Genomic DNA, 20227 nt, shown 5'->3' with positions numbered 1-20227 from the left:
TTTTATGGCTTAAACATTTTCTAATTTTTCATGGAAATAAGTTTGTGATTTAAGAAGACAGGGGTGCTGCTTCCATACAATTCAATCCAGTGGGGGGCCATTTTGCAGACAGGGGTTCTTAGAACCATTTAAATGGAGCATCCAGTCTCAGAAAAAAAAACAACAAAATCCTCAGACCTGTGAAACTCAAGGTGTTCTAGTCACACAAAGTAAGCACTGCCTTACTCACACAACAAACTAATCCCATTGTTATATTTCCCATGCCACAATAGTCTCTTTCTAAATAATTAACATCCCCCTCTGTTTATCTTGAATAATGTTCGAAGTATCTTGAATAACTGGAACATTATTTTATGCATTTTATACATTTTTTAAAATTGTAATTTACATAAGTGTATGCATGATTGTGTAATAAAATGTCATTTTACATGCATTGGCAATAAACTTGAAATTGTATTTCATGTGGTGGTAATATCTCACAAGTTTTCAAACTGAATACTTGAATCTGTTAAGAGAGAGTAAACACTTTCTGAAATAACATTATTTTTTCCAAGATATTCAGCAAAGAGAAAACATGATTCAATGGAGTTGGGAAATGTCACCAGAGTAAAAGAATTTATATTTCTGGGACTTACTCAATCCCAAGACCTGAGCTTGGTCTTGTTTCTTTTTTTATGTCTTGTGTACATGACGACTCTGCTGGGAAACCTCCTCATCATGGTCACTGTGACTTGTGAGTCTCGCCTTCACACCCCCATGTACTTCCTGCTCTGCAATCTAGCCATCCTTGACATCTGCTTCTCCTCCATAACTGCTCCTAAAGTCTTGCTGGACCTTCTGTCAAAGAAAAAGACCATATCCTACACAAGCTGCATGACACAGATATTTCTCTTCCACCTCCTTGGTGGGGCAGACATTTTTTCTCTTTCTGTGATGGCGTTTGACCGCTACATGGCCATCTCCAAGCCCCTGCACTATGTGACCATCATGAGTAGGGGTCGATGCACTACCCTCATCTCTGCCTCCTGGGTTGGGGGCTTTGTCCACTCCATCGTGCAGATCTCCCTGTTGCTGCCCCTCCCTTTCTGTGGACCCAATGTTCTTGACACTTTCTACTGTGATGTCCCCCAGGTCCTCAAACTCGCTTGCACTGACACTTTTGCTCTTGAGCTCCTGATGATTTCCAACAATGGCCTGGTCACTACCCTGTGGTTTACCTTCCTGCTTGTGTCCTACACCATCATCCTAATGATGCTGAGGTCTCAGGCAGGAAAGGGCAGGAGGAAAGCCATCTCCACTTGCACCTCCCACATCACTGTGGTGACCCTCCATTTCGTGCCCTGCATCTATGTCTATGCCCGGCCCTTCACTGTCCTCCCCACAGATAAGGCCGTCTCTATCACCTTCACTGTCATCTCCCCTCTGCTGAATCCTTTGATCTACACTCTGAGGAACCAGGAAATGATGTCAGCCATGAAAAGACTGAAGAGAAGACTCGTGCCTTCTGAAAGGGAATAGAAAACAAATCCAGACCAGGTGCGGTGGTATAATCACGCCTATAATCCCAACACTTTGGGAGGCCAAGGCAGGCAGATCGTGAGGTCAAGAGATCAAGACCATCCTGGCCAACATGGTGAAACCCCATCTCTACTAAAAATACAAAAATTAGCTGGGCATGGTGGTGTGCGCCTGTAGTTCCAGCTACTCGGGAGGCTGAGGCAGGAGAATTACTTGAACCTGGGAGACAGAGGTTGCAGTGAGCCGAGATCACGCCACTGCATTCCAGCCTGGCAACACAGCAAGACTCCATCTTGAAAAAAAAAGAAAAGAAAAGACAACAAACTCAGCTCTTCATCATCAAGGACACCTTATATTATTTTTCCCATGAATTCACATTTACATACACAGATACACTGTCAGTAAACCAACTATACTGACTACAAACAATTTGTCTTCCTATTTAAGTTAGTAGATAACTGATAACCCAAGCTTCTGTGCCGCATGAAGTAACTAGTGTTATGGGAGTGAACTGACTGTTATTTTTCCAAAGACCAAGTAACCTTATGTCAATCAAGACAGCTATACAGCAGGCAGATAAGATGATTAAGTCCAACATTTTTTTCAGAAGATAAGGAAATAAAAGCCCAGAGAGATAAAGTGATGTGTTCAAGGTCTTATATTAAGTTAATTACAGAGACATCTTCAGATGCCCAACCCATTGTTCTTCCACCACATGAATGTAATATATTACATTGTTGGACTTGTCTACACCAAACTATAATCCTGTTCCAGAAGGATCTCATGATCAATGCCTCTGGTGTACATATATGTGGGTATGTATGGCCTACTGCAGATTGAGAAATTGGCCTCTCCTGAGTTAAACTAAAATAGGCTCATGAGCTACTGAGAACTTCATAGGTACATAACAATTATCCTCCTGGATTCCTATCAAGATTGATGAGGCTTGGGAAGATTTCTCATCATGGCCTAAAGGTATGTATCTTAATGCAGAACTAGACATGCCAGACATTCTCCTGATGAGTTTGGATAAAGGCAAGACTTCAGGAACCACACACATGAAGCAACCTAGCTCTGCCATCAAAGGACTGATTTTCCAGTTGTAGCCTTACAAGGGTCAGTTTTGACTTGGCCTTGCCATTGAGAATTCACATTTCTTTTCACTGGAAAGAGAGAGGATGGGAGAGTTAAAGAAGGGAAGACTCTACCCGGTCTATTTTTTCAAACTTCTAGTGCTCGTGAAGAGGCAGTATAGGTATAGGCTAGTGAGAGACAGCAGTAAAGCATGGTGGATGAAAGTTCTAATTTCAGAATCATACAGACCCAGGTATGAATCCTATTTCTGCCATTCACCAGCTGTGTGATCCTGAGCAAGTTATTTCACCTCTCTCTCCAAAGGTCATAGTTCACCTACACAAAGATTCCTGTTATAATATCCATCTCATGAGGTTGTTGTAAAGGACAAAATGAGATGGTATACATGAAACATATGATACCTGGCAGAGAATAAATGTGCAATGAAAGATAAATGTCATTATTAATATCACCTTTATTGGTTTACCTAACACACCTTCTGTTTCCCATTGCTCTGTCACACCCTTCCCCTATATGACCCATACTCCTCATTTTTAGATGAAAACTGGTTGAGTAGAAAACATGAAAATGTATATTGAGTTCAAAACATCTATCATGTTAAAATGTCTAGCTATTATTAAAACATGACAGTAGGTTTGCTTGTTATTTATAAGGCTTAAAGAGTCACCGTGGGCGGGTGCAGTGGCTCATGCCAGTAATCCCAGCACTTTGGGAGACTGAGGCAGGCGGATCACCTGAGGTCGGGAGTTCAAGACCAGCCTGCCCAACATGGTGAAACCCCATCTCTACTAAAAACACACGCACAAAGAATAGCCGGGCATGGTGGTGGGCACCTGTAATCCCAGCTACTCAGGAGGCTGAAGCGGGAGAATCATTTGAACCTGGTAGGCGGAGGTTGCAGTGAGCCAAGATTGTGCCACTGCACTCCAGCCTGGGCAACAGAGTGAGACTCTGTCTCAAGAAAAAAAGAAAAAAAAAAAAAGTCACCCTGAAGCTGATGAGAGAAACAGTACAGGAGAATTTAATATCAAAAGAAAATAAGGGGTCAAAAATAAACCCTGGCTAACAGAGTAGCCAAGAGGACAGGCCCCATGGGATGGAACAGAGAGCCCAAGGAGAGTAAATTAGCCAAAGGATAACGAATGTTGAAGGATAGTGAATGTTGAAGACAAACTTTACTTAAGTCCCTCATTGGATCCTGCCTGGCCCTATAAGCATTCATGAACTAACTGGCTCAAATGTTTGCCACTTCCTGTCACCTGATCGACAAAATCTAACCTCTTACAATATTAACTTACTTCTGCAAGAAAACAGATCCTAATAAAAAGTCACACTTGCCAAATCACTATTCATAGGGTCCTGCTATGTTTGCCCAAGTAGGTTTGGTCTCAAGAGTCCCTAGGCTTTTCTTTATGAAATTGCCTATGAAAAAATACACACTACAAGCCACTTAATAGCCCATTTCATGCCAATCTGTCCTTTGCCATTTTCTTTCCTTCCTAACTCTTGTGACTCACTCAGATCAAGTTTTTATCTTTATTTCGGAATCAGATGACACCACAGATCTGTAGGGCCTGACTCAGAAGCATAATCCCAAGAGATCAAGAACCCAGGAACTCTTGGCATATCATTGTCCCTGTTGACTTCCTCATGACCGTGTCTAAACATGCAACATAACCTGATTCGATAAGTCAGGACAGAAAAAGCAATTGCATCTGATCACACAGACAAGTATCTACAGTGACATAAAATCACAAGTTGAGTAGCATTTTTCCCACTTAAACTAGTTTGTACTAGTTTTTGTTTGTTTGTTTTGTTGTTTGTTTTTTGAGATGGAGTCTCGCTCTGTCACCTAAGCTGGAGACAGTGGTGTGATCTTGGTTCACTGCAGGCTTTGCGTCCCGGGTTCCAACAATTCTCCTGTCTTAGCCTCCCTGTCTCAGCCTCCTAGGTAGCTGGGATTACGGGCACCCGCCACCACACTCGGCTAATTTTTGTATTTTTAATAGAGATGAGGTTTCACCATGTTGGCCAGGCTGGCCTCAAACTCCTGACCTCAGGTGATCTGCCCACCTCAGCCTCCCAAAGTGTTAGGATTACAGGCGTGAGCCACCTCACTCGGCCTAGTTTTTACTTTTTTGTTTTGTTTTGTTTTGTTTTTGAGATGGAGTCTTGCTCTGTCACCTAGACTGGAGAACAGTGGCGCACTCTTGGCTCACTGCAACCTCTGCCTCCCGGGTTCAAGCAATTCTCCTGCCTCAGTCTCCCAAGCAGCTGTCATAGATAAATAAGAATTATATATATTTACAGTGCACAGTACAATGTGATGTTTTATTATACATATACATTGTGAAATTGTTGTATACTTTCACGCTTTCACTATTTTTTAAGCTCTGCTGCTAAGAACTGTAGAAAAGTCAACTGACTCTGGAGACACGCGTGGCTTTCAAACTGCTCTTTTGTTTATGTGCTCCCCAAATCAAATGTTTTCATAATGAATATCTCTGGGTAAGCGTGAAAAAATAACGTAAAATAATTATGAAGTAACTGAGTTGATGAATATCAAGAGCTGTCCCTAGATGTGAAGTGAGCTATACATTTCAGAGATGTAGGTTGAAATAACTGTAGGGGCTGACAGGCGCAGTGGCTCATGCCTGTAATCTCAGCACTTTGGGAGGCCGAAGCAGGAGGATCATTTGAGGCCAAGAGTTCAAGACCAGCCTGGCCAACATGGTGAAATCGCATCTCTACTAAAAATACAAAAATTAACTGGGCATAGTGGCTTGTGCCTGTAATCCCAGCTACTTGGGAGGCTGAGACAGGAGGATCACTTGAACCCAGGAGGCAGAGATTGCAGTGAGTTGGGATCATGCCACAGTACAACTCCAGCCTGGACAACAGAGTGAAACACTGTATATTTAAAAAAAAAAAAAAAAAAACTGTCCTGGGACAAGGTACATGTTGCTTTAAACAGAAAATATGGCCAGGCGCCATGGCTCAAGCTCGTAATCCTAGCACTTTGGGAGGCAAAGGCAGTTGCAGCACCTGAGGTCAGGAACAGCCTGACCAACATGGTGAAGCCCCATTTCCACTATAAATACAAAGTTGGCCGGGTGTGGTGGTAGGTGTCTGTAATCCCAGCCACTTGGGAGGCTGAGGCAGGAGAATCACTTGAACCTGGGAGGCAGAGGTTGCAGTGAGCCAAGATCACACCATTGAACTCCAGCCTGGGCAACAAGAGCAAAACTCCATCTCAAAAACTAAATTAATTAATTAATTAAATAGAAAATGCATACATAAATCTATACAGTCTCTGAGAACTGCTCTGACAGTAGCCACAGAGTTTTGAATTTTTCATCGCTACTCTTTTATTTATTTAAGTTTCATTTCCTAGCTGATTGCAGGCAAAGTGACTTTGGTCAAGAGGAAGACTGCACAGTCATTGGTGTGGTTTAACAAAACACTTTCTTCCTGGGCCAAATGGGAAAATGCACTGTCTCATGTGTTTCCTCTAGAGGAAAGGGTATGGTCCTGAGTGCACTGGGGCCTCTGCATGTATGTATGAGAGGGAACAGAGAAAAAATGAGAAAGAGGGAGAGAGAACAAAAGAGAGAGAGCGCTTGGTAACACTTTAATGACTCCCACAGGAACTCCTGAGTTGTATTGTAGTGTATTGTATTGGCCACTGAGCTTCCACATTCCTGCCTAACAATATTCCCTTTTGCTAATTCCTATCTTGGGCTTGTCGCTGAGAGACTAATACAGGTGGCCAAAACGTAATAAGGCAGAAAAGAGTCAGAATACTGTAATTACCTGAGGTTGCCTTTTCCCATCTGAGGAAAGAAGATAATGAAATCACTCACCTTGAGGTAGGCTTTACATTAAACAGAGAATTTCCCCAGTACCTATTTCTTCTAAAATGCAGCTGCAGCATCATAAGAGGATCAATTTCTCACTTGAAGAATAAACCAGCAGTTAGTATTAGTGCCTATGAACTTCTGAAACTGAAAAGTTGTTCATGCTGAATTTTGAGAAATGCTGCAAATGTGTAGAATGTTCCTATAGAAGCCAAGACTCTCAAGAAGCAAAGAGGTCGTGTTTCACTATTAGAAAGAGGGAAAGTATGGCTTGCAAAATATAGGAAGATGGTCAGTTGGCTTCAGGAAATGTGGCTGTATTTTACTTGTTGGGATATTGAGGTTCAAAGTTCATTAAAAGTATTTGAGAAGGGGCTGACATCACCAGTTCTCAGGAGGATGACTGAATCGGAAAAACAGCTTTTAAAGGCAGTAATTCCTGAGTTTAGTACATGTAGTTTTGCCTCTTGGCTGGGAATGAAATTTTAGAGGCTTTGAGTAAGCTGTTTTCATGACTGGATTATCTGTGCCTTAATGTGCCACTGAGTATGAATGCTTCTAATAAAAGTTTCAGGGATTCAATCAAGAGTAAGGGATTTTCAAAACTGGAAAAGAGAAAACCATGACATGTGGGGCATCCTAGAAAGTCAACTTAATATAGAGAATGAGGAAGAATTTGCTCAGTGGGATGCTGGGGTATGGGGGGGATCCCTCAGTTTGCAGACTTTGTCCAAGATACTTGATAAGCTTGTTTCCAAAGAAGGGTCCCCTTTGAGGTGATTTTTAAGAAATCCTCAGTATCTTTATTGTGACCTTGCAAAAACACATGAAACTGTATTTTATTCATTTCCCCACCCGCTTTTTTTTTTTTTTTTTTTTTTTTTTTTGAGACGGAGTCTCTATGTTGCCCAGGCTGGAGTGCCGTGGTGTGATCTCGGCTCACTTCAACCTCTGCCTCCCAAGTTCAAGTGATTCTCCTGCTTCAGCCTCCCAAGTAGCTGGGATTACAGGCACGCAGCACCATGCCCAGCTAATTTTTGTATTTTAATAGAGACAGGGTTTCACCATGTTGGCCAGGCTGGTCTCGAACTCATGACTTCAAGTGATCCACCAGCCTCAGCCTCCTAAAGTGCTGGGATTACAGGTGTGAGCCACCGCGCCCGGCCCCCACCCACTCTTTATTGTGCATGTGTTTCAATGCAGTGTGCATAATTCTATACTTTGAAGGTATCCTTCCCCCTCAGTAAAAGACACCCTCTGGGGGACATAGTGGCTAACACCTGTAATATCAGCATTTTGGGAGGATGAGGCAGAAGGATTGCTTGATCTCAGGAGTTCATGGCTGCAGTGAGTCATGATCTCATGCCACTGCACTCTAGCCTGGGTGACAGAGCAAGACCTTGTCTCAAACACACACACACACACATACACACACACACACACTCCATAGGAACCTATCAGTCTTTTTTTTTTTTTTTTGAGACGGAGTCTCGCTCTGTCCCCAGGCTGGAGTGCAGTGGCCGGATCTCAGCTCACTGCAAGCTCTGCCTCCCGGGTTCACACCATTCTCCTGCCTCAGCCTCCCAAGTAGCTGGGACTACAGGCGCCCGCTACCTCGCCCGGCTAGGTATTTTTTTTTTTGTATTTTTTAGTAGAGACGGGGTTTCACTGTGTTAGCCAGGATGGTCTCGATCTCCTGACCTCGTGATCCGCCCGTCTCGGCCTCCCAAAGTGCTGGGATTACAGGCTTGAGCCACCGTGCCCGGCCCAGTCTATTATTTTTAAGGGGAGTTCACGTTTGAGATAATTGTTGCTCACAACTCATTTCTGTACCTTGCCATTGGAACACTATGTGGTTGATGCAGGTTCTTTGTGAAAATGTATCTAAATACTCCACCTCCCAGATTCAGGTGATTCTACTGCCTCAGCCTCCAGAGTAGGTGGGATTACAGGCACATGCCGTCAAGCCCAGCTAATTTTTGTATTTTTAGTAGAGACGGGGTTTCACCATGTTGGCCAGGTTGGTCTCGAACTCCTGACCTCAGATGATCCTCCTGTCTTGGCCTCCTAAAGTGCTAGGATTACAGGCATGAGCCACTGCGCTTAGCCCACTCTTTCTATCTTAACTGTAAACTTCTTAAGGAAAGAATCTAATTTGAGTCACCTTCCCTCAAAAAGACCACCTTAGTGTTATGGAAATCATACATAGAGGAAGGAAATAAGAAAGAATATAGAAAAAAGTAAAGAACAGGAGAAAGAAAGAGGGGAGGGAAGGAGAGGACCGGTGATACAGGACACTCTTAGGCTTGTCACAGTGGTTTCCTGAGGAGATTTGAAAACTATCAACTGATCATTGCAATATCCGAAAGACAGTTCCTAGAGTGGGCTGCTGTCATTTACTAAAATACGTGTCTGCATTCCAGATTAACCAAAGGTGCCTTCTTAGATGATTGCTTCCCTTTCCAGCCCTGGTAAGTACAGTGTAGGCAGTTCTTCCTTCAAGGATTCTGGAGACTTGAAATCTGTGGTGATTATTCTGAACATGTATTCTTGCCACCCCATGTTGTTGACATAACCACCTTAGGGGGTGATTGAGAGAATCTGAATAAATACCAAGGGAACGGGAAAGACAGCTCTTATTTTTCCGCGTGAGTAAAAGAAAGAGTGCTGCTTAGGGAAGCATAGCCTTTTAAGGACTTTTTTTTCCCTAAGTTTAGAAGAGTAAAATGGAAAAAAAAAGAAAGAAAGCCAGAATCAGAGAAAGAACTACGTATGGACACCACGGTCACCTACATAACACAAAAGTTTAAGAACACCTAAAATCCATACGTGAGTAAAAAATAAAATGGTGACTCTTGGGATGGTCACAGTGGCCCCTGCCTGTAATCTCAGCACTTTGGGAGGTCCAGACAGGTGGATCACTTGAGCCCAGGAGTTCGAGACCAGCCTGAGCAACATGGTGAAACCCAGTCTTTTTATAAAAATACAAAAAAATTAGCCAGGCATGGTGGCACAACCTGTAGTCCCAGCTACTGGGGAGGCTGAGGTGGGAGGCTCAGTTGAGCCCAGGAAGCGGAGGTTGCAGTGAGCCACGATTGCACCACTGCACTCCAGCCTAGGCAATGGAAGTGAAATCCTGTCTCAAAAAAACAACACAACAAAAAGGTTACTCTCAGATGATAGCTGGTGAAGACTATAACCACATAACTATAAAAATAACTGTTATAAAAGTGAGTTGTCCATTAAATTTTGCTTTAAATATAATTCATTCTTTAACCATGAGATTAAAGTGTTATAAATGATAAATGTTATATGTTCGCTATTTAAAACTTTATACTGAAGTATAATATGCTAACATACAGAAAAATGCACATACATGTACAGTTCAATGAATTTTTTTTTTTTTTTGAGACAGAGTCTTGCTCTGTCACCAGGCTGGAGTGCAGTGACATGATCTCAGCTCACTGCAACCCACACCTCCTGTGTTCAAGTAATTCCCCTGCCTCAGCCTCCCAAGTAGCTAGAACTACAGGCACGTGCCACCACGCCCAGCTAATTTTTGTATTTTTAGTAGAGACAGGGTTTTACCATGTTGGCCAGGCCTCCACCCGCCTCAGCCTCCCAAAGTGCTGGGATTACATGAGTCACCACGCCCCGCCAACTCAATGAATGTTTTTACACCAGCGGAATATGCCTACTGATGTAAACCAGCACCCAGATCAAGAAACGGAATATTACCAGCACCCAGAAGCCTCCCTTAGGCTCCCTTCAGTTTTGTACATATGAATAAAATGGAAGAGTGCATACTCTTTGGTTGCTGGATTATTTAGCATGACATTATGTTTCTGGGATTCACTTACATTATTATGTATAGTGTAAATCATTCTCATTGCTGTATAGTATTGTGTGAATGTAACACAATTTATTTATCTTTTCTACTGTTGATGGGTTTCTGAGTCATTTTCCAGTTTGAAGAAATTATAATCAGTGCTACTGGTCAGGTGTGGTGGCTCATGCTTGTAATCTCAGCACCTTAAGAGGACAAAGTAGGAAGATCACCGGAGGCCAGGAGTTTGAGACCAGCCTGGGTAACATAGGGAGACCCCAACTCTATAAAAAAAAAAAAAGTTAAAAATTATTCCAGCATAAAAAAAAGAAAAAGAAAAAAAGAAAAAAAGTATTCAGGTGTGGTGACAGGCACCTGTAAGTCCCAGCAACTAGGGAGGCTGAGGTGGGAGGATCGCTTGAGCCCAGGAGTTACAGGCTACAGTGAGCTATAAGCTCACCACTGCACTCCAGCCTGGGTGACAGGGTCTCAAAAAATAAAAATAAAAAATAACAGTGCTGCTATGAATATTCTAAGGCATGTCTTTTGATGAACATATGTACATATTTTCTAGAAGTAGAAATATGTACTTAGGAGATATATAGGTAATGATATACAGATAGATCCTTTAAAAGAGATATATCATCATACATGTAGATATATAGATATCCTATGTGTATATAAAACTATATCTATATACAGTCTTAGCAGAGATATTCAAATAGCAAAGTGGTTATACCAGTTTTACACACGCACTAGCAGTGTATTAGAGCTCCACTTGTTCCACATCCTCACCACCACTTTTTCATCTTTTCAGCGTTTATCTTTTTCAATTTAGCCATTCTGGTGTGTATATTGTGGCTTATTGCTCTAACTAATGAAGTTAAGTTGGCATTTGGATATCCCTTTTGCGAAGTACTGGTTTCAACTTTTGCCATTTTGAGGTTGGGTCATCCAGCTTTTTTACTGATTTGTAGAAGCTCTTTGTATATTCTGAATGTGATTCATTTCTCAGATAAACATATTGTAAATATCTTGCTCCATTTGCAGGTTACCTTTGAATTCTCATAATGATGCCTTTATGAACAGAAATTCTTAATATATTCAGATTTCTTCCTATTATTTATTACTTTAGGTGTCAGATTTTATAGTGAAAGTACAATTGAATAGATTCACAGACTTGCAACCTCTGTTTCAGCAGCAGCCGTGAGAGAACCTTGTCTCTTTGGATGACTGAATCAAAAACTTGGGTAATCTTTCATCCAGTGGTGGCATAGTGACTTGCAGACACAGTGAGTGCACAGAGAAAAGAACTTCCTCCTAATTCTAAGCCAAAACTTAAAAGAAAAGACCACACTAGATTTTAGGACATATTAATATAATTTAACTGCACTATTATTTCTTCCAGAGATGAACCTGATAAAGGATCTGTGATTCAATGGATCAGGGAAATGACACCAGAGTGAAAGAATTTATCTTTCTGGGAATTACTCAGTCCCGAGAACTGAGCTGGGTCTTATTTACCTTCCTGTTTTTGGTGTACCTGACAACTCTGATGGGAAACCTCCTCATCATGGTTACAGTTACCTGTGAATCTCACCTTCACACGCCCATGTACTTCCTGCTCCGCGACCTGTCTATTCTCGACATCTGCTTTTCCTCCATCACAGCTCCTAAGGTCCTGATTGATATTCTATCAGAGAGAAAAACCATCTCCTTCAGTGGCTGTGTCACTCAGATGTTCTTCTTCCACCTTCTTGGGGGAGCAGACGTTTTTTCTCTCTCCGTGATGGCATTTGACCGCTACATAGCCATCTCCAAGCCCCTGCACTATATGACCATCATGAGTAGGGGACGATGCACAGCCCTCATCGTGGCTTCCTGGGTGGGGGGCTTTGTCCACTCCATAGTGCAGATTTCTCTATTGCTCCCACTCCCTTTCTGTGGACCCAATGTTCTTGACACTTTCTACTGCGATGTTCCCCAGGTCCTCAAACTTGCCTGCACTGACACCTTCACTCTGGAGCTCCTGATGATTTCAAATAATGGGCTAGTCAGTTGGTTTATATTCTTCTTTCTCCTCGTATCTTACACGGTCATCTTGATAATGCTGAGGTCTCACACTGGAGAAGGCAGGAGGAAAGCCATCTCCACCTGTACCTCCCACATCACTGTGGTGACCCTGCATTTCATGCCCCGCATCTATGTCTATGCCCGGCCCTTCACTGCCCTCCCCACAGACACCGCCATCTCTGTCACCTTCACCGTCATCTCCCCTTTGCTCAATCCTATAATCTACACGCTGAGGAATCAGGAAATGAAGTTGGCCATGAGGAAACTAAAGAAACGGCTAGGACAATCAGAAAGGCTTTAATTCAACAAGGATAAGATAGGACCCATATTTAAAAATAGACATTAAATTTCACTTTCTCAAAATGGGAAAAGAGCATGTTCATGCCCAAAATAAAGAGATACCTATGGCTACCATCGAGTCCTAAAAGAAGTTGTTCAATAGTATGTGCTGGGTACCACGTGGATGACACTGCTTTAAGACAAAATGCGTTCAAGTCTTTCCCTACTCACTTTCAATTATTCATTCCACAAATTTTTATAGAACATACACTATATGCCTGAAAGTACTGGGATTCAGATTGTTGCAAAAAGATTACATGTAGTCACCTTCCTGGAGGCATAACCCAAAATACTTCTTAAAAAATATAAACAGGCCGAGCCTGGTGGCTCATGCCTGTAATCCCAGCACTTTGGGAGGCCGAGGCAGGCAGATCACCTGAGGTCGGGAGTTCGAGACCACCCTGACCAACATGGAGAAACTCAGTCCCTACTGAAAATACAAAGAAAAATAGGACAGGCGTGGTGGCGCATGCCTGTAATCCCAGCTACTCAGAAGGCTGAGGCACAAGACTCACTTGAACCCAGGAGGCAGAGGTTGCAGTGAGCTGAGATCGCGCCATTGCACTCCAGCCTGGGCAACAAGAGTGAAACTCCATCTCAAAAGAAATTTTAAAAATAAAAAATAAATAAAGTGCTAGGGAAACTGTCACCACAATGTTACTCGAGAGTTTCCAAAGACATTTAACAGCCAGTAGACAGACATTTTCAAGGGGGAAAATATCAGAAAAGAACAATCCAAGCAAAGAAAACAACATGTACATGTCCATATGAGGTGTCTTATGCCTGTAGTCCTAGCACTTTGGGAGGCTGAGGTGGAGGGATCACTTGAGCCCAAGAGTTCAAGACCAGCCTGGGCAACTTAGTGAAACCTCATCTCTACAAAAAAATCATAATAATAGGCCCGGCGTGGTGGCTTATGCCTGTAATCCCAGCACTTTGGGAGATCGAGGCAGGCGGATCATGAGGTCAGGAGATCGAGACCATCTTGGCTAACACAGTGAAGCCCTGTCTCTACTGAAAATACAAAAATAAAATTAGCCAGGCATGGTGATGGGCGCCTGTAGTCCCAACTACTGGGGAGGCTGAAGCGGGAGAATGGCATGAACCTGGGAGGCCGAGCTTGCAGTGAGCCGAGATCGCACCACTGCACTCCAGCCTGGGCGACAGAGCAAGACTCTGTCTCAAAAATAATAATAATAATCAATAAAAATTAGCCAGACATAATGGTGCACGCCTGTAGTCCCAGCTACTCGAGAGACTGAGGCAGAAGAGGTTGAGACTGCAGTGAGCCATGTTCACTTTACTGCACTCTAGCCTGGGCGACAGATCAAGACCCTGTCAAAAAAAAAAAAAAAAAAAAAAAAGAAAGAAAAGACAAAAAGAAACCAGCATTTGCAAAGGAAGAAAATGAAGCGAGATTGTGCCACATTTGTGCAACAATGAACTCAGGGCAGCCATGGTGTAATACACTCGTGGGGTGAATACCGGTACTGGACCTTTAAAAGAAAAGTTGGGAAGAATAACTCCATTTATGACCACCTGAACAATGCAAGGCCATGGTTTCTGTTGAAGAGAGAGAATCCCCAATTCACTTCAAGGACATAATTTCCTCCTAGGAGAAGGAGATAATGCTGTTAGTGAGAGTGTTCATAAAGAAGAATCACTGTTGAGGCTGTGGACAGCTCCTTTGATTGTGTGGGAAAAAAAAGAGCAAAGGCAGATGCCAAGTTCTCACGTGGGAAGCAACTGACTGCCCCTTATATAGCAGGATTAGCCAGACCCAAATTTCCCATTGTTTCTGTACATAGGGATCTCATCACTTCTTTTACCTGTGCCACTCAATCTATTAGAAGGTAAAGAAAGGGTATAAAAAGCATGATCGGCCGGGCACGGTGGCTCACGCCTGTAATCCCAGCACTTTGGGAGGCCGAGGCGGGCGGATCACAAGGTCAGGAGATCGAGACCACGGTGAAACCCCGTCTCTACTAAAAACACAAAAAAAAGTTAGCCGGGCGCCGTGGCGGGCGCCTGTAGTCCCAGCTACTCGCGGGGGCTGAGGCAGGAGAATGGCGGGACCCCGGGAGGCGGAGCTTGCAGTGAGCCGAGATAGCGCCACCGCACTCCAGCCTGGTGGACAGAGCGAGACTGCGTCTCAAAAAAAAAAAGCATGATCGTTTAATCAGTGAACCTGAGAATCTGCCAGTCTCTGTTGTGAAAGAGACAGGGATAATGCTAGGCGATTTTCTTTTTTTTTTTTTTTTTGTATTTTTTTTTGTTTTTTTTTTTTTTGCTTGGGTGGGGGTGGGGGGGGTTTTGTTGTTGGAGTTTTGAGGCGGAGTCTTGCTCTGTCGCCCGGGCTGGAGTGCAGTGGCCGCATCTCAGCTCACTGCAAGCTCCGCCTCCCAGGTTTACGCCATTCTCCTGCCTCAGCCTCCGAAGTAGCTGGGACTACAGGCGCCCGCCATCTCGCCCGGCTAATTTTTTGTATTTTTTAGTAGAGACGGGGTTTCACCGTGTTAGCCAGGATGGTCTCGATCTCCTGACCTCGTGATCCGCCCGTCTCGGCCTCCCAAAGTGCTGGGATTACAGGCTTGAGCCAATGCTAGGCGATTTCTCCGACAGTCCAACTGATATTCTGCTAAGATCTATTGACTTCACCGTACTGTGTTCCCCACTATGATAAAGCTCAAGCCATAGCAGCTGGCACACATTTATCAATCAGAGTAGGCCAACCATTGCAACGAAAGCATCCACAGTCTAAGTAGTTAGCCACAACAAAAGTTTACTTCTTGCTCATGTCACAGACCAATGCTGATCTGCGGAAAGAGGGCACAGTGCCACACTGTCATTCAGAAAGGCAGGCTTCTTCTATCTTGGGCTCCACATTCTCTAGATTCTCAGAATCCTGTCCATGATCCAGCAGATGGAGAAAGGGAGAGAGAATTAAGAATAAGTGATTCTCCTGCCTCAGCCTCTTGAATAGCTGGGACTACAGACATGCACCACCATGTCTGGCTAATTTTGTATTTTTTCTTTTTTTTTTTTTTTTGTAGAGATGAGGTCTCACTAAGTTGCCCAGGCTGGTTCAAACTCTTGGGCTCAAATGATCCCTCCATCTCAGCTTCCCAAAATGCCAGAATTACAAGCATGAGACACCTCGCCTGGACATGTTCATGCTGTCTTGGGCTCCACATTCTCTAGATCCTCATAGTCCTGTTCACGCAGTCAGCAGATAGAGAAAGGGAGAGAGAATTAAGAATTATGGGGAAGGCGCCAGGTGCGGTGGCTCATGCCTGTAACCCCAGCACTTTGGGAGGCCGAAGGCAGGTGGATCACCTGAGGTCGGGAGTTCAAGACCAGCCTGACCAACATGGAGAAACCCCGTCTCTACTAAAAGTACAAAATAAGCTGGGGTGGTGGCACACGCCTGTAATCCCAGCTACTTGGGAGGCTGAGGCAGGAGAATCGCTTGAACTCGGGAGGCGGAGGTTGCGGAGGTTGCGGTGAGCTGAGATTGTGCCATTGCACTCCAGCCTGGGCAAAAAGAGCGAAACTGTCTCAAAAACAAACAAACAAAAAAGAATTATGGAGAAGGGAAGGGTGTGTCTTCATGGGACAGTCCTGGGAGTAGGAGTGACTACTTATGACCACATTCATTGGTCATCCCTTGGTCACATAGCCTCACCTAACTGCAAGGGAGCTTTGGAGAATGAAATCAAACTCTGCTCTCAGAAAGAAGAAAATATAAAGAATGAACTGTAGTGATCTCTTCCACATGTGAGATTCACTGCTAAGAAATCACAACTGGGTTACATTACAAAGATTAAGACTTTGTCTCTAAAAGGATTCTCTTAATACATAAAAATGTTTGCTACAGGGCTGGGTGCGGTGGCTCATGCCTGTAATCCCGGCACCTTGGGAGGTCAGGGAGGGTGGATTGCTTGAGCTGAGGAGTTTCAGACCAGCCTGGGCAACATGGAAAAATCCCACGGAGCATGGTGGCACACGCCTGTAGTCCTAGCTACTCAGGAGGCTGAGGTGGGAGGATCACTTGAGCCCAGGGAAGTCAAGGGTGCAGTGAGCCATGAATGCCCCATCGCACTCACGCCTGGGCAAAAGAGTGAGACCCTGTCTCAAAAAAAAGAAAAAGTTTGCTGGAAAGATGACTAGACCCTTAGAACACACAGAGAACCAAACCAGAATGAAGGAGATGGGGGAAATTTTTTCTTAACTTAAAGGAAGAGCGAAATGATCAGAGTAAACCCTGGGATTAGGATGACAGTAGACTAGAAGGACAGGGTCCCATGAGATAGAACATTAGGGTAGAGTGCCCAAAGAAGATTGGCCAAGAAGACAATCGTCATAGAAGGCAACTCTCACTTATTCCCAAACTTTTCATGGGCTTGTTGTAAACAAGTTTTATTAATGCAGAAGCTCCTTTAGCAATGAATGTTCTCCAAAACTACCATTTGACATAGCAATCCCATTGCTGGGTATATACCCAAAAGAAAATAAATTATTCTAACAAAAAGACACATGCACCTGTATGTTCGCAGTAGCAAAGACAAGGAATGAGCCTAGGTGCCCATCAATGGTGGACCGGATGAAGAAAATGTGATACATTATATACCATGGAGTACTATGCAGCCATTTTTAAAAATGAATTTTTGTCCTTTACAGTAACATGGATGCAGCTGGAGGCCATGATCCTAAGCAAATTAATGCAGGAACAAAAAATCAAATACCACATGTTCTCACTTACATGTGAAAGCTAACCATTGATTTACACATGGACACAAAGATGGGAACAATAGACACTGAGGCCTACTTGAGGGGAGGAGGGTGGGAAGAGTATGAGGGTCAAAAAACTACCTATTAGGTACTATGCTCACTACCTGGGTGACAAAATCATTTGTACACCAAACCCCAGCAACACACAATTTACTCATGTAACAAGCCTACACATGTACCCGCTGAACCTAAAATAAAAGTTAAACAAAAATCATATCAATGTTCTCGTCTTTGCTGATTGACATTCCCTGTGTTCTATTTCCACCACTCAAAAATGTTCTGAATTATTTTCCAATATTGGATATCTTTCCCCAAGCATGAAAATGCTAACACAGACACAAATTAGTTTTCAGCTGGATCCAGACTCTGTTGCCCAAGCTGGAGTGCAGTGACACGATCTCAGCTCACTGAAACACTGCCTCCCAGGTTCAAACAACTCTCCTGCATCAGCCTCCTGAGTAGCTGGGATTACAGGTGTGTACCATCATGCCTGGCTAATTTTTGTACTTTTTTTTTTTTTTTACTAGAGACAGGGTTTCGCCATGTTGGTCAGGCTGGTCTCGAACTCCTGGCCACAAGCAATCTGCCTGCCTTGGCCTCCCAAAGTGCTAGTATTACAGGTGTAAGCCACCAAGCCCAGCCAGAGCACTGAATAATCCTAAACACTCCATGAACTGATGATACTCATCAACCCCTTAGTCATCAATATCTTTCTTGTTTTCAGTTTTATTTTACCTTGATTGATGCTGGTATTGCATTTTGTTGTCGTTCTTTTGTTTGTTTGTTTGTTTGTTTTGAGATGGAGTCTTGCTCTGTTGCCCAGGCTGGAGTGCAGTGGCATAATCTCAGCTCACTGCAACCTCGGCCTCCTGGGTTCAAGCGATTCTCCTGCCTCAGCCGGGACTACAAGCATGCGCCACCACGCCTGGCTAATTTTTGTATTTTTTAGTGGAGAAAGGGTTTCACCGTGTTAGCCAGGGTGGTCTCGTTCTCCTGACCTCGTGATCCGCCCACCTCGGCCTCCCAGTGCTGGGATTACAGGCGTGAGCCACCGCGCCCGGCCTGATTCTTGCTGTTTTAAACGGAGTTTCGCTCTGTCACCTAGGCTAGAAAGCAGTGGCATGGTCTTGGCTCTCTGCAACCTCTGCATCCCGGGATCAAGTGATTCTCCTGCCTCAGGCTCTGGAGAAGCTGGGATTACGGGCGCCTGCCACGACAACCGGCTAATTTTTGTATTTTTAGATTTTTAGTACAGACGAGGTTTCACCATGTTGGCCAGGCTGGTCTCAAACTCCTGACTCAAGTGATTCGCCCACCTCAGCCTCCCCAAGTGCTAGGGTTACAGGTCTGAGCCACTGCGCCTGGCCTGTTGCTAATATTTCAATTTAAAGAAATAAAAATGGAATAAGGACCAGCATAAATATAATTGGTTGAGGCCATCTGGGGCCAAGGAAGAGCAGGGGCACAGACAGGGTCCAGCAAAGTTCAGTTTGGAAGGAGAGCACTGTATGGGCAGGGCAGTAACCAAAAAAGAAAAAAGAAAAACCAAAAAAGGAACGGAAAGTGTTGGAGCCAGGTAGGAAGGTAGGAACTGGGGTCAAATGCTGGAAGTTGACTGGGAAGACATTAGCATACCTTCAAGTAAAGGTATCCAAGGCTTATTAATTAACTGTTAAGCATATGAATGTCAAACTCAATTTTAATCCTACTTCTATCATTTACTGACCTATGAAAATCTTGATGTTAATGTACAGAAGTGACTGCAAATCACATAAATGCATGCTGCTAGATCCAAAATAAGTATATCCTAACTCAACCTCACCTTAACAAGATCCACAAAATGCCTGTGACCTCTCTAAAGCCACCAAAATAAGAATTGTGATGGAAGGGAGGTCAGAGTAGAAACAGGAGCCCTAGCTGATTGTGGTTATAATATTTTACTATTGCAAGCTCTACAAAACATGTGACCATGTAAGCATATTGCTAGGGGTCTTCCCAAGGCCTTGGGCTCCACAAATAAGGGGCTACAAGGCTTAAGCTCCGTTAGCCTCATGAGAAATCCAATTTTAATCCTCCAGCCAGACCAAGATCTTCTCAGAACTGGCACCTCTGGGCCTGAGTCAAATGTACTAATATGGGTCTATCATAGATTTCATCTTTTTAGAATTTCATAATATAGGTATCAGTGAAGTGCTGCATAAACCACATTCAAAACTAAGGTTTTATTTCTAGACAAATCGGACCTGTGAATATATTGGTGCCAAGTAATCTGTTTAACAAACAAACCACATTTACGTTCAAAATGGCATCTGCAGGGGTGAGATGGACTTTTCCACTGGATCCTGGAATGGCAAGAAGAGGCCCTTGAGCCTCAGGGGTACTAACCCTTTGCTTCCTTCTAACAGAAGTCCCTGCAGACAGGAGCCCTCCGCTGTGATTTAAGGTGCGAAAAACTGACTATTTCAACCTGCTTGCTCCTTCTTTTACATTTGGGAATTTCTAAATCTTTGAATGTTATAGCTAACTCCAAGCTAACAAAGACCTCCCTTCTTTCCACATTTTGTTAAAAATCTTTCTCGGCCGGGCGCGGTGGCTCAAGCCTGTAATCCCAGCACTTTGGGAGGCCGAGACGGGCGGATCACGAGGTCAGGAGATCGAGACCATCCTGGCTAACACGGTGAAACCCCGTCTCTACTAAAAAATACAAAAACTAGCCGGGCGAGGTGGC

General features: G+C 43.7%; 2 protein-coding genes across 2 annotated transcripts; both read left to right on the top strand.

The window, feature by feature from the left end:
* Positions 1-582: 582 nt before the first annotated feature.
* LOC108541315 (olfactory receptor 4D11) lies at positions 583-1518 on the top strand. The gene has a single exon (XM_017890797.1). The coding sequence runs from the start codon at positions 583-585 to the stop codon at positions 1516-1518; it is 936 nt and encodes a 311-aa protein (XP_017746286.1).
* A 10216-nt stretch (positions 1519-11734) lies between these two features.
* LOC108541317 (olfactory receptor 4D9) lies at positions 11735-12672 on the top strand. Its single transcript, XM_017890799.1, has one exon. It carries the CDS (start codon positions 11735-11737, stop codon positions 12668-12670), a length of 936 nt encoding a protein of 311 aa, XP_017746288.1. The 3' UTR covers positions 12671-12672.
* Positions 12673-20227: the final 7555 nt, after the last annotated feature.

This window comes from Rhinopithecus bieti, unplaced genomic scaffold (assembly GCF_001698545.2).
Source record: "Rhinopithecus bieti isolate Rb0 unplaced genomic scaffold, ASM169854v2 scaffold_19722, whole genome shotgun sequence".
Taxonomy (NCBI): Eukaryota; Metazoa; Chordata; class Mammalia; order Primates; family Cercopithecidae; genus Rhinopithecus; species Rhinopithecus bieti.
The sequence above is the reverse complement of the archived record's forward strand: the minus strand, read 5'-3'. Positions and strand labels throughout refer to the sequence as shown.

Excerpts from the sequence above, each read along its gene's own strand:
- LOC108541315 (XM_017890797.1), top strand. The coding sequence starts at position 583 with ATGGAGTTGGGAAATGTCACCAGAGTAAAAGAATTTATATTTCTGGGA.
- LOC108541317 (XM_017890799.1), top strand. The coding sequence starts at position 11,735 with ATGGATCAGGGAAATGACACCAGAGTGAAAGAATTTATCTTTCTGGGA.